The 14,866-nt window shown below is 44.4% G+C and overlaps 1 protein-coding gene across 3 annotated transcripts in view; it reads right to left on the bottom strand.

Moving 5' to 3' along the window:
• agmo (alkylglycerol monooxygenase) overlaps positions 1-14,866 on the bottom strand; it is a 71,356-nt gene that overhangs the window by 47,434 nt on the left and 9,056 nt on the right. For all 3 annotated transcript variants that reach the window (XM_034103244.2, XM_034103245.2, XM_034103243.2), the window contains one exon: positions 11,090-11,241. In XM_034103244.2, the coding sequence (XP_033959135.2) occupies positions 11,090-11,241 (152 nt within the window). The remainder of the gene's footprint in view (positions 1-11,089; positions 11,242-14,866) is intronic.

The following is a 14,866-nucleotide window of genomic DNA, read 5'->3' as shown; positions in this document are numbered from 1 at the left end:
AAATAATATAAAAATAATAAATACCAATAAACAAGATCAACAAATATTTTGGAGCATACTTCCACAAGTGTGGTGTCTCGTCAATTGTGTTAGTCGTGTTTGTTTTACGTCTGTCACTTCATGTTTAGTCAGGTATGTAATTCCAAGTCTAGTAAGGTTTCTATGTAGAGTCACGTTTTCTTGTTACTTCATGTCTTGTCTGTCTATTTCATGTCATGTCTCGTTTTCCCATTTCCTGTTTTATTTTGTACTTACCTCTTGTCTTTCCTTTCAGGTCCTTTTAATTCCTCACTTTGGGTGATTTTCCGTCCTCGTCAGTGTCTGCCCCGCCCCTGATTGTTCCCCCCTGGTCCCTATTCCCTCATGTATAAATAGTCCTTGTCTCCCTTTGTCTTGTGCCAGTTCGTCTTGTTTCAGTGTGCTTCCATGTCCAGAGACCCAGCGTTAAAACCAGAGAGAAGAGTTTTGTTTAAAATCGAGAAGTTTTGTTTTGTCCTCGCTTGAGTGATTTTTTGTTAAAACTTTGTTTTATTTTTTCATTAAAATCTGAGCCGTCGCATTTGAGTCCAGTATTTTTGTACCCTGTTCTAACAGAACGAACTGGCCAACATGGACTCAGCCGACTCAGAAAAAATTAAAGTGGATGTCGAAGAACAGAGAGCAGAGCTTGCTCACCATGCTGCACAGCTGGTCTCCATTAACAGAGGAGTTGGTAACCTCACTGATCGCCAAGCAGAATTCCAGGAGGCTGTAACGAATCAAGTTAATCACCTGGCGGTTCAAGTGCACAGAGCTCTTGCCCAGCTCGAGGCTGGATCATCTACACGGTCTCCTACTATGCCAAGCCCATCCGTTGCATCCGCTGGTGCTGCTGCAGACCACATTCCCTCTTCTGGAACGTCGCTTCGCCTTGCATCTCCAGAAAAGTTTTCCGGGGACTCTGGGGACTGTCGCCCCTTTCTGGTACAGTGTGAACTGCATTTCACCCATAACCCCTCAGCCTTTATCTCAGACCAAGCTAGAGTAGCCTTTATGCTGTCCCATTTAACCGGGCGAGCTGCTGCCTGGGCTACGGCCGAATGGTCCTCTAATTCTCCAGTGAGCCAGTCAGTGAACATGTTCTCAGAGACTCTAAGGCATGTTTTTGATCACTCTTCACCAGCCAGAGAGGCCAGCCGAGTGTTAATGCAGATTAAACAGGGACCCAGAAGAGTGGCAGATTATGCGATACAATTTCGCACTTTAGCAGCAGATAGCGGGTGGAACACCCCAGCCCTTATTGATGCCTTTATGAATGGATTAAAGGATTCTATTAAGGATCAATTAGCACCCCTGGAGCTACCAACAGATCTTAACTCTATCATTGCAATGTCTACCCGCATTGATATTAGACTTAATGAAAGGAACAGTGAAAGGTTAAGGACCAGCGTGCGCCCATCTGCCCCACAACGCCCATGGATAAACAATACACCTCTGACAACATCATCCGAGGAACCAATGCAGCTGGGCGGAGCCAGGATCACGGCAGAGGAGCGACAGCGCCGTTTCCGTGAAGGATGCTGCTTCTACTGTGGACAACATGGCCATGCTGCATCTTCCTGCCCGTTAAAAGGACAGGCTCATCGGCGCGACGGAGGGCGCTGGTGAGCCGATTTTCTGCAGCTGACTTTCCTCCACGTTCATTGACCAAGGTAAAATTACAGTTACGTGACCACACCATGACTCAGGGGGTACTAGTGGATTCAGGGGCAGACGAAAGTCTGATGGACTGGGGTCTTGTTAAAAGACTGGGTATTACTACTGTTCCTTTGACTTCTCCTGTAGATGCCAGTGCCTTAGATGGCAAGCTGTTATTCAGAGTAACCCATATAACTGAACCCGTTCAAGTAACCATAGATGACATTCACACAGAAACATTAAGATTCCACTTATTTGACTCTGCACTTCACCCTATAGTTTTGGGACTTCCATGGCTCCTCAGGCACAATCCGAATATTGACTGGCGGTCGGGAAACATTATGAACTGGGGCTCTGATTGTAAAGTAACCTGCTTAGCCTCCCCTGGGAACTCCAGACAGTCTGTTAATCAGACAGACATCCCCAATAGAGTTACCACTGACATCAAGTCAGAGTATACTGACCTGTCCAGAGTGCCTGCATGTTATCTGGACTTAAAAGAGGTTTTTGACAAGACTAAGGCTACTTCGCTACCACCTCATCGACCTTATGACTGCCCTATTGACCTTTTGCCTGGAGCTCCGATCCCTAGAGGTCGGCTTTACTCCATCTCTGCACCAGAAAGAGGGGCCATGAAGACGTATATTGACTCTTCCCTTAAGTCTGGACTCATTAGACCGTCGTCATCACCTGCGGCTGCAGGCTTTTTCTTTGTGGGCAAGAAAGATGGTTCCCTCCGTCCATGCATAGACTATAGTCCACTCAATGGAATAACTGTCAAGAATAAATACCCCCTTCCACTAATGTCTACAGCGTTTGAACTGTTGCAGGATGCCCAAGTATTCACCAAACTGGACCTCAGAAACGCCTATCATCTCGTCAGAATTCGGGAGGGGGATGAGTGGAAAACAGGGTTCAACACTCCGAGTGGCCACTACGAATATCTTGTTATGCCTTTTGGTTTATGCAATGCTCCAGGTGTTTTTCAGGGTATGATCAATGATGTGTTGAGGAACTTTCTCAACAAGTTTGTCTTCGTCTACCTTGACGACATCTTAATTTTCTCACCGGATGAGGAAACTCACATTCAACATGTCCGCCAAGTACTCCAGAAACTGTTGGAGAATCAACTGTACTGCAAAGCTGAGAAATGTGAGTTTCATGTCAAGACGGTCTCCTTCCTGGGTTATATCGTCACCGCTAACCATGTTCAGATGGATCCAGTAAAGGTTAGTGCTGTGGAAGATTGGCCAACTCCCACAAACAGGAAACAGATCCAACAATTCTTAGGCTTTGCCAATTTCTACAGAAGGTTCATAAGAAACTTTAGCACCATTGCGGCGCCATTACATGCACTAACCTCTTCTCATGTTGTTTTTAAGTGGAACACTGAGGCGGAGAAAGCCTTTCAAAGACTTAAGACGTTGTTCACAACCGCTCCAATCCTCACAGTGCCTGACCCGCAGAGACAATTCATTGTGGAGGTGGATGCCTCGAACGAAGGCGTCGGAGCGGTGCTCTCCCAAAGGTCTGCTCAGGACAACAAGCTCCATCCTTGTGCTTTCTTGTCACGGAAGTTGACAGACGCAGAGAGGAATTACGATGTGGGGAACAAGGAACTTTTGGCAGTAAAGATAGCCTTAGAAGACTGGCGTCATTGGTTAGAGGGGGCGGAACAACCATTTATAGTATGGACTGATCACAAGAACCTGGAATTCATTAGAAAATCCAAAAGACTAAACCCACGCCAGGCTAGATGGTCATTGTTTTTTAGTCGCTTTAACTTCACCTTGTCATACAGACCAGGCTCTCAAAATGTGAAACCAGATGCTTTGTCACGCATGTACGAGCCTGAACCTGCTGCCAAAAAACCTGAAAGCATCCTTCCACTTCATTGTGTGGTTGGGGCAGTTTCATGGCCAATAGAATCTGTGGTGAAGCAAGCACATGGTGAGAGCCCGGCTCCTAGTGGTTGCCCGCAAAATAGGTTGTTTGTACCTGTTTCTGTTCGCTCACAGGTAATTCACTGGGCTCACACGTCTTTGCTCACCTGTCATCCGGGGGTTAAACGCACAATCTTTATGATAAAGCAACGTTTCTGGTGGCCGGCTATGGAGAAACAGGTGGCAGAGTATGTGGCAGCCTGCACCGTTTGTGCCAGAAACAAGACCTCCAAACAAGCTCAGATGGGTCTGCTGCAGCCTCTTCCTGTTCCACATCGTCCATGGTCACACCTCTCCATGGACTTCGTCACTGGATTACCCGTTTCCGAGGGAAACACCACCGTCCTGACGGTGGTGGACAGATTCAGTAAGATGGCACATTTCATTGCATTACCCAAGCTCCCCTCTGCCAAAGAAATGGCAGAGGTCATGTTACGTGAAGTTTTCCGCATTCATGGTTTTCCCAGGGATATCGTATCGGACCGAGGCCCCCAGTTCATCTCAGGTTTTTGGAAGGAGTTCTGCCATCTCCTGGGTGCCACCGTCAGCTTGTCTTCGGGTTACCACCCGCAGTCCAATGGCCAATCAGAGCGGATCAACCAGGAGCTGGAGACCTGTTTGCGGTGTCTCGTTTCCCAGAACCAGGCATCGTGGAGCAAGCACCTGGTGTGGGTCGAGTATGCTCACAACACACTGCCCACCGCAGCTACTAGACTTACTCCTTTCCAGTGTGTTTATGGTTATCAGCCACCCTTGTTCCCTGCCAATGAAGGTGAGGTCACGGTCCCGTCGGCACACGCCATGGTCCGTCGGTGCCGCCGGATCTGGGCAGGTGCTCGTCGTGCTCTCCTGCGCAGTGCCAGCCAGATGAAGAAGGTGGTGGATCGGCATCGCAGACCTGCTCCATCCTATAGGCCTGGACAAAGCGTTTGGCTGGCTACCAAAGACTTACCCCTTCATGTCATGTCCAGAAAGCTAGCCCCAAGGTTCGTGGGTCCTTTCCAGGTGTCTAAGGTGATTAACCCAGTGTCTGTGCGCTTACGTCTACCCAGGTCGCTCAAAGTCCATCCTACGTTTCATGTGGGGAAGGTCAAGCCTGTAAGAGAGAGTCCTCTGGTGCCCGCCTCTAAGCCCCCACCGCCTCCCCGGATGGTTGATGGTGGTCCTGTCTACACTGTTAAGAAACTGCTTGGAGTCCGTAACCGTGGTCGAGGGAAACAATTCCTCGTGGACTGGGTTGGTTACGGTCCCGAAGAAAGACAATGGGTCCCTGCAAGCTTCATTGTAGATCGGAGTTTGATCACTGACTTTTATCAGGATCATCCAGGAGGGTCTGGGACTTCCGGAGCAGTCCCTAGAGGGGGGGGTACTGTGGTGTCTCGTCAATTGTGTTAGTCGTGTTTGTTTTATGTCTGTCACTTCATGTTTAGTCAGGTATGTAATTCCAAGTCTAGTAAGGTTTCTATGTAGAGTCACGTTTTCTTGTTACTTCATGTCTTGTCTGTCTATTTCATGTCATGTCTCGTTTTCCCATTTCCTGTTTTATTTTGTACTTACCTCTTGTCTTTCCTTTCAGGTCCTTTTAATTCCTCACTTTGGGTGATTTTCCGTCCTCGTCAGTGTCTGCCCCGCCCCTGATTGTTCCCACCTGGTCCCTATTCCCTCATGTATAAATAGTCCTTGTCTCCCTTTGTCTTGTGCCAGTTCGTCTTGTTTCAGTGTGCTTCCATGTCCAGAGACCCAGCGTTAAAACCAGAGAGAAGAGTTTTGTTTAAAATCGAGAAGTTTTGTTTTGTCCTCGCTTGAGTGATTTTTTTGTTAAAACTTTGTTTTATTTTTTCATTAAAATCTGAGCCGTCGCATTTGAGTCCAGTATTTTTGTACCCTGTTCTAACAACAAGCTACTAAACATATATAAATATGATAAATAAATTAGATCAAATATGTTGCAGTGCACTGTCACAACCTAGCAAAGCAAAAATAATCGTTTCTTTCGATTATGTTGTTTTCGTAATTGTGGCAGGCCAAAATCGTAATTGCGATTAAAATACGATTAATTGCACAACCCTAGTACAGGGCAAGTCTTATGCAGAGTGCTGCACATTGGAATCATGTTTTGATGTGTTGAGGTCAACAATACAAATGAATATATTAATATGAATGTGCACAAATGTCATTAAGAGGATGAAAAGAACGGGACAGGCAGTCTCTGCTTTCAATTTAACAAGAGCTCTAAGCATTTTGTTGAATAATCGATCATCTCAGTTTACTTTCAGTTTCAGGCAGACTTTGGATTAAATTATTTGGGTTTCAGGGGCGAACAGATACAAGTATTGATTTTGCATGCCAATGCATCAGTCTGCAGCAGTGGTGAACTACTATCACTACTGGACCTTCTGTAGACACACACACCCCCGCCAAAAATCTTACTAAGGTTTTCACACAATTTACACAACATTTTAAGAGTTCATTTTAAAAAGTTCCATTATAATGTCAGATTATACAATAATGCGGATACAAGCGGTCGAGATGGGTTTTCTCCGCAGGGTGACTGGTGTCTCCCTTAGGGATAAAGTGAGAAGTTCGGTCATCAGGGAGGGACTCGGAGTTGAGCCGCTCCTCCTTCGCGTCGAAAGAAGCCAGTTGAGGTGGTTCGGGCACCTAGTTAGGATGCCACCTGGGCGGCTCCCTAGGGAGGTGTTCCAGGCACGTCCAGCTGGGAAGAGACCAAGGGGTAGACCTAGGACCAGGTGGAGGGATTATATCTCTTCACTGGCCTGGGAGCGCCTTGGGATCCCCCAGTCAGAGCTGGTTGATGTCGCCAGGGAAAAGAAAGTTTGGGGCTCTCTGCTGGAACTGCTACCCCCGCGACCCGACCACGGATAAGCGGGAGAAGATGGATGGATGGATAATGTCAGATACAGTACACTTTGATTTCTTTACTTTTCACAAAAGCAAGGGCATTTTCACTAATCTGATGCTGCAAAATGCTCTTAAATCCAAGGACAATGTTCACAGTCACCTAAAAATCATGTCGGTCAGTTCTTGGTGAGTCGGTTAAAAAAAACGTATGTTTAACCAGATTTTCAACTTTCAGCCAAAACTATGTGGACTAGACAGCGGGCAGCTTGATGTGCCACTGACACAAATAAACATCTAGTGCAGGCCACAGATAAATAACTCTCTTCCGGTGTGCTTTGTGGCAGCTGAGCATCTGGCACGTGCATCAGTTGAGCCAACACACAAAGGAAGAGTCATTTTTAAAACTGTACAAAACTGTATCCGCTCTATATTTATTTTATAACTGGTGTTATAGTGATGCTGCAGGACATCACTGCTTTAGAGCTGTGACTGTATGCAGCTTGTTGCTGTGCGAGCTCCGGGTTAAGACCACAGCTCTCTGGAGGCCACGGCCTCTCACATCTGCACAGCTCCAAAGCAGCTGCATGTAACTCAAAAATAATTGCTTCCTCCACAATGTCCAGGACAGCATGATGTGTGTGCTCCTCCCTACAGGGATGGCAACTAATCAACATATTACAACCATTTATCATCAGCTGGCTTTGTAGTTTTGTGTTAGTATTATCTGAGGCACACGTGATAGATGAGTCTGTTAGTATGATTCTGGTAGGTAGTGGAGTTATACTGGCAAAGTAAATGTACAATTCAATGCTTATCACTGAAAACACACCACCATTATTTTTAGAATTTAAAATATGTAAAACTTACAAAATGCATCTTTATATCATGTATGAGATGCCTACTGAATTTAGCCATATTTAAAAGAAAATATAAGTTCAAAACAAACTAACGATTTGTATTATCAGTGGAGAAGAGGATTACACTGCAGCATAGGCGGCGCGTGAGGCTCAGGTTTGGGAAGGCTAAATCACTTTTTTTTTACCTGACGCTGCCCGCCTCCGGCGTCTATAGAAAAGAGATCAACTCAGTGAAAGCACCACCTGCTGAAAAATCAGAGCTCAGTGTGCGGAGTTTAAATCTATCAAGTCATATTACAGGATAAAGGAAATACAGTTTAAACTGCTGTATGCAGAGAAGACGCCGACATGTCGCACTTATCATTCATATTACATCATCAATCAGATCATCGATCATATAATATCATAGCCTATATTATCTCCTTATCTGAGTCAGCTGAGCCGTATCTGACCGTGCAACACTCACAGTGTCACATACTGTATACAGAAGCATTATTTTAAGCATCACATTAGGTTGACGAAACACTCATTCAAATGTAATTAAAGTCAAATCCACTCGTGTCTTAGATGGGGCAGTGATAGGCCTATCATAAAACTTGTATCCTGGATTATTATGTTTAAGTCATAGATGACTAATATTAGACAAATATGAACTTTAAAGTTCATATTTGTCTAATATTAGTTTACTTTTCATTAAAGGAATGGTCCACTCATTAGATAATTAATCAAAACTTCAGTATTTAGTGAAACGTTATGTTTAAACCATACCCTGAAGAAATCAGCGATATTCCCCGGTAAATAATGATTTTATAGCTCTTTTTGATCAAGACCTGTATATTCCGTCTGGCCGCCGCCATGTTTGCCATTTTCAGTAGTCACGTGATGGTCGTGACGTCATCCATGCGTTCACTTTGTCAACACACGGAAACATGGTGGAGTTTCAGTTCTGACTCGTCAGCAGAGGAACAAGTTTTGACCAATGTGAAGAGATTGGATGGGGGAATTCAGCCATACATATCAGTATGACAATACGACACCCTCTGTCCTTAGTCCCTCTGTCCTCAGACCCTCTGTCCTCAGACCCTCTGTCATTAGACCCTCAGACCCTCACATCGTACAAGGAAAAACTTCCGAAGAAAACCCACAGTTTAAAGGGAACATGGGAGAAACCTCAGGGAGAGCAACAGAGGAGGGATCCCTCTCCCAGGACGGACAGACGTGCAATAGATGCCGTGTGTAAATTGAAAAGATAATACATTTGCAACATAGGTAGTCCAAATGTTTGGAAATGCATGTGTGTATAATGGGAAGATGATATAAGATACTATATGTATGCATGTAGTACCACCCTTGCTAGCGATTCCCTCTCTAGTTTAGCATACTCAGCTTCGTTGTCCCTGGCCATAGAATCACGATTTTATGGGGCCGGAAAAAACTGGGGGAAAATACACACTAGCCGGTCCTACGCTATATGGAAAGGCCACCAAAAACTGTCCTGGCCTGGACGCTAAAGGACGTTAAAACGGGGCTAGCCGCTGCAATGGAAATGCGCTATAACATACCTTATTCTTACTCCGAGCACTACTTCTGCTCCTCCGTCGCTTCACACTTGCAGAGGGCGATTTCTCAACTAGCCGAACTGGTGTCCTGGTCGGTGATGAGACCAGAAAGACCGATGGTACTGCATCTCCATTAAGTAATGGTTGTTCCATAAATCCCATGTTATGTTTTATCATACTCTCAGATGCCCCTTTCACACCAGCGCCTTTTCAGCTCCGACTCGGAGCTAGAGCCTGAAAAGCGCCGGGTTTTCCTGTTCACACCGGAGCTGCACCGGCTCTTAGCTCCGGAATCCGCTTCATTTCCAGCTCCAAAAAATTGTCGGTCCAGAGGCAAGAGCTTTGGAGCTAAGAGGCGACGTCGCTTACGTCTCTCTTACGTCGAGGCGTGCAGGAAACTAAACCCACCTCCCATGGGTCGACTGTTATGCCTGCCTACAAGCAGTGTGCCTATAAACACACTTTATAAAGTCAGGCAACACTAACCAGGCTTCGTGTGATTCTGTTTATTTGTACCTTACTTTGACCATCCGTTCACTGTTATCGATCATTGTGGAGAGAGGCAGACGTGTTGTTTTGTATTATTGCAGCTATCGGATGCAAGTAGTCAGTTTAGCTTCGGTTGCTATGCTAACATCACCCGTTTTATACCAGAGAAACTTTCATAACAGCGTTGTGATACCCAACAGTGTCAATTCAGACTGACACACATTCACTTAGGCTAAGGGGGACTGGGGATATGCATCAGCTGCTTGTGTGAGTCGGACAGTGAATACCTTAGAGCGGCCGCTGCAGTGTGAGCTAACCGGGAGCTAACGGGAGAATAAACTCCCGTGGAAGAGCAGCACTGCAGCGGTCGGTAAATGCTGCAGAAACACATTAATAAACAATGAACCATGGCACCCTGGAGCAAAGTATAAGGTTGGAGAAGTCGTTATTCAATTTATTCTGGCTTTGTGTGATTAAAAGCAACACGATCATCGACCCGACGCAGTTGTTGTTGTTGTGAGCTGCCGTTGGGGAGCAAATCAGCGATGTAAACGGTGACGTCATGACGCAGCAAGGGCAGCTCTGGGGCGCCAGTGGGCGTTGTGAACAGAGCGGGAGCTGAAAAGGGAAACCGGAGCTGAACCAGAAAAGCTCCCGCTCGGAGCTAGAAACTGAAAAGCGCTGGTGTGAAAGCCGCAAGAGTAGTCGTCCGGAAATGTGAAATGTTCGCTGCATACATGAGCCTGTAAATCTCTCGGTTCGGGCCGGCCACATTTCGCTAGCCACTGCCTCCGAATGTACTTCTTACGCTTACCTTTTGGCAACAGATGGAACCGAGCATTCCGTGGATTGTTCCTATCCGAATTATGGCAATATTTTGCGATAAAGTGAGGCATATTTGAATAGAGAAACTACAGTAAATAACATGGAGATCAACGTGTCTTCGAAAACCAAACGCATGGATTACGTCACGTCCGGGAAATGGCGGTGCCCACAGTGTTGATGTTATTTCGGTATATAATCAGTTTAAAATCACTGATAATGTCATCGGATTAAAAAAAAAAAAGAGAGACTGGCAGAGACTGGTCTGTTTTATCGGATGATAATTTTAAAAAAATGAGTGTCATGAGCATACCATTCCTTTAATGAAGTATGACACGGCGCTGTCAGTACACTTGTCCCTGTTTGTGATTGGTCAAATGTTGCTAACCCCACCCCTTTCACGTGAACGCGCTCTCAGCTGGTGAGAGAAGCCCTGGCTTGATTTACCGAGTTGATATTAACCAGCGTCGAGATCTCGTTTGTTAGGGTTAGTTTAGATAACTCAAACATATCCAGGGTTTGAACTGGCTTCGTAGTACAGGGCACAGGTGGCTGCATAGCAGTGCTAATGTCAAAGACACAAACATTATATTTTTATTTTACCAGGATGCAGTGACACAAATATTTGGGAAGGCTTAGCCTTCCCTAGCTTATAGCACCCGCCGCCCCTGCACAAGCGGACCACATACACTGTGCTTCGCGATGAAGCAAAACTTAAATATGTCACATCTTCCTTTTAAGCCAACAGAGGTCAAAGTTTCTGTGTAATACCATAGTATAATACACATTAAACATTTTAATAAACTACACTTTTAAGCCGTGATTAACTAAAGCCTTAGTTGTGAGCTGTGAACATCAGTGTGAGTGTTGGTGCTGGCACCGTGAGCGAGGCGGTGCACCCAGTAGTAGCAGAAGTCCACGCAAAGAAAGGCGATCCACCAGGTCCAGGCCGAGTCCCAGGGCAGCTCCAGCAGGCGGTACCGGTCCCACACGAACATGTAAGCAGTCAGCTCACAGCCTCTCATGAACAACCTGAGGGAGTCAGTACACAGAGAACATTTCATTTGTGCATCTTGACACACTTTCCTAGTGAGTGTTGCGTCTATTTGAGAATGGGCTAATGTCAGTTTGATGTCAGAAGTGAGGTATGCCATTTCCTGCATACAAATACATCTAATTACATTGTTGCACTTTTCAGAAACATTTGACTATAAGTGAATAACACGCTTACAAGAGAGATAGCATGCAAGCTTGGTTAGCAAGATGCATCCTTAATTCACATACACTGTGATATTATTGGGATGCTAATTTTAGCTAGAGAAAAAGTGTCTTTTCGTACAACTGTGGCTGAGACATTTTACTTTAAATGGGACCAAAATGTACAAAGTTTCCAACATGCTGTATTGAAGAACACTTGTAAACAGCAAATGAGATTATAAACTTGTTATGAAAATGTTCGCTGAATTCTATATAATCGAGGTTAATTTTGGAACCAGTGGAGGGTCATAAAGAATAATGCAGGTTTAAGGCACTACCGCATTTTATCCTCTTATATGACCAAGAGGTTGCCACTTACCGCCTGATGAACCTACTTTCAGTTACCCACTTCACATCACCTCACTTCGGATGAGTGGTGGTCCGACAACATTTGAATTAATGAAAAAAATAGTTTTACTATCTACAGTACCATATTGATACAAATGTGTTAACACAGGGATGCAAACTCATCAGGTATGAAAAAGGTGACAAGGATCCGATCCCCCGACCCCACAGAATATCGGCTTTAAAATGAGGAATAACAGGATGTTAGCCGTCAGAACAACTAAAGCAGTTAATAATAACAGAAACGTTAAAGAGTCACATCTAATAGAAATATATAAGCATTTATTTTAATTGTGTAGCAGTCAGTTTATCATTTTGGCAGCACTGTTGAGCATTTTGAAAATGTATTTCCATGCCTCTGTTCAAGGCTTAGTCTGGCTTATCTGTATAGCCAGTGGTGTAAAGTAACTAAATTCATCAACTCAACAAGTACTATACTTGGGTACAATTTTGAGATACTTCAATGTTTTGCTACTTTGTTCTTCTTCTCCTCTACAGTTCAGAGGTACATGGTGTACTTTTCCTCCACTACAGTTCAGAGGTACATGGTGTACTTTTCCTCCACTACAGTTCAGAGGTACATGGTGTACTTTTCCTCCACTACAGTTCAGAGGTACATGGTGTACTTTTCCTCCACTACAGTTCAGAGGTACATGGTGTACTTTTCCTCCACTACAGTTCAGAGGTACATGGTGTACTTTTCCTCCACTACAGTTCAGAGGTACATGGTGTACTTTTCCTCAACTACATGTATTTTATCCCTTTTGTTACTCTACAGATGTGGACGAATGATGTGAAATCTAATCAAGTGTTGAATCAGACTTTAGTTCCACCTGGAGTAAATCCACAAGCTACCCTGCAGAATACAAAGTCCTTCAGACTAGCTGCACCTTTACCAGCTTTGAGAACACTTTCATGATCAATCATTATAAAACATATCAGATATATTATTCTGAAATGGACCAATCTGCACAGTGACTACTTTTACTGTCGCTACTTTCACTATATTTTGATGATAATACTTTTCTACTTTTAATTGAGGAACATTTTGAATGCAGGACTTTTACTGTAACCGAGTATTCCTACACTCTGGTACTTCTACTTTTACCCTACAAGATCGGAGTACTTCTACTTTTACTCAAGTACAAGATCTTAGTACTTCTACTTTTACTCTAGTACAAGACAGTGGCGTAGCCAGGAATTATTGTGTGGGTGGGCCTGGAGAAATGTAGGTGGGCCAGGGGGAGACATATTAAGCGTGGGGTCTGAACTGAAACTTCATTAAGGATTTTTTAATGCACTAATAGAACATAAGCATAAATTAGCAGTGAAAAGAAAAAACATAGGCACGGCGGCCTCAGAATGTGTGTAAAACTGACATCCACATAGGGATGGGTATCGTTAAGGCTTTAACGGTACTACTACTTTTATGGATAGCGCTTATGCTTATGCTCCAGTACCAACCACATCATAAAGTACGCGGACGATACAACAGTGTTGTGACTCATCAGGGACAACAAGGAACAGGCATACAGGGAGGAGGTGAAACATCTGACAGACATGGTGTAACACCAACAACCTGATCCTGAATGTCGATAAAACAAAAGAGATTATTGTCGACTTCAGGAACAAAAAGCACTGTCATCCACCACTCCACATCAACGGCACAGCAGTGAAGACTACAGACAGCACCAAGTTCCTGGGGGTGCATATCACAAGCAGTCTGACCTGGTCCACTCACACTACATCACTATTTAAGAAGGCACAGCAGCGTCTACACTTCCTGCACAGCTCCCCCCTCCCATCCTCAACACGTTTTACAGAGGAACCATAGAGAGCGTGCTGACCAGCGGCATCTCCATCTGGTCGAGAGACTGCAACGCCAAAGACTGGAAGTCTCTGCAGAGAGTGGTCAGGAAAGCAGAGAAGATCATCGGAGTTTCTCTCCTTCCCATCAGAGACACCGCTCAGAAACGCTGCCTGACAAAAGCCCAGAACATTTTTAAAGACCCCACTCATCCTCACATGCTCTGTTCTCCCTGCTGCACTCCGGCAAGAGGTTCCGCAGCATTAAGAGCAAAACAGCCAGATTCTGCAATAGCTTTTCCCCCCAAGCCATCAGACTGCTGAACAGCAAGTAGACCAGTAACATAAAGATTACATTACGCTGTGTAAAGAGCACATATTTGTTATATAGTATGTCTATTTTATTTATATGTATAAGTCTTTATATTTTAAATGCACACTTTATCTTTAATTTGATCAGCACCACGTCACTATTATTTATTTATATGTACAATTTTAGCAAGTTTTTATATTGTCCTGTTCCTGTAAGCTAGTACAACGAAATTTCGTTTTAATAGTACACTCTGTGTCTTGTTGAAATGACAATAAAGTATGTCTATGTCTATGTCTTATCGATCCGGTCCTTTAACATTACTTTTATCGGTTCTTTTGGAGAAAAAAATAAGGTAAACTAATTAAACAAATTGTGAACAAAACTAACATTGCTTTTTATTTAAATTAAATACATAATATTTCACATCGAAAGAAACAACAATGTTTTAACAAATCGTATTAAATAATCTGATGACAGAACTGTAAACAGAATAGCTGAAACTTTAACAAAATAAATAACTCAGTTTCCTCTAATCATAACCCATGTTTGTATAATGTAGTTAACTCGGTGTGTTGCTGCTAGCATGCATAACACCTGACGTGGAAAAGTTACTCGTGGATGGAGGTACAGAGCTGCTCGAAAGACAGTCCAACCCGGTGCATTCCTCCGTCTGGATGTGGAGCACTTTTGATAAATGTTTAGACACATTGCTCGTGTTACCGCCCTTACATGCTAAACTCTTATTCCACTTTTGGTAACGAGTATTGTCCCCATCGACACGGCTATAGTTTAACCACACCTCGGAGCGCGTTCTCTCCGCCATCTCCTCCGTGTGTGTGTGTTGCTGCATGTAGCAGCTGCGTGTGTGTAAACTGCCCCGCCCCCTCGCACACAGACGGGGATAGATCTCTTAAACGGAGTTGACGACACTTAAAC

The sequence above is a fragment of the Pseudochaenichthys georgianus genome, chromosome 16 (assembly GCF_902827115.2).
Source record: "Pseudochaenichthys georgianus chromosome 16, fPseGeo1.2, whole genome shotgun sequence".
Taxonomy (NCBI): Eukaryota; Metazoa; Chordata; class Actinopteri; order Perciformes; family Channichthyidae; genus Pseudochaenichthys; species Pseudochaenichthys georgianus.
Note: the sequence above shows the minus strand (reverse complement) of the source record. Positions and strands in the feature narration are given on the sequence as shown.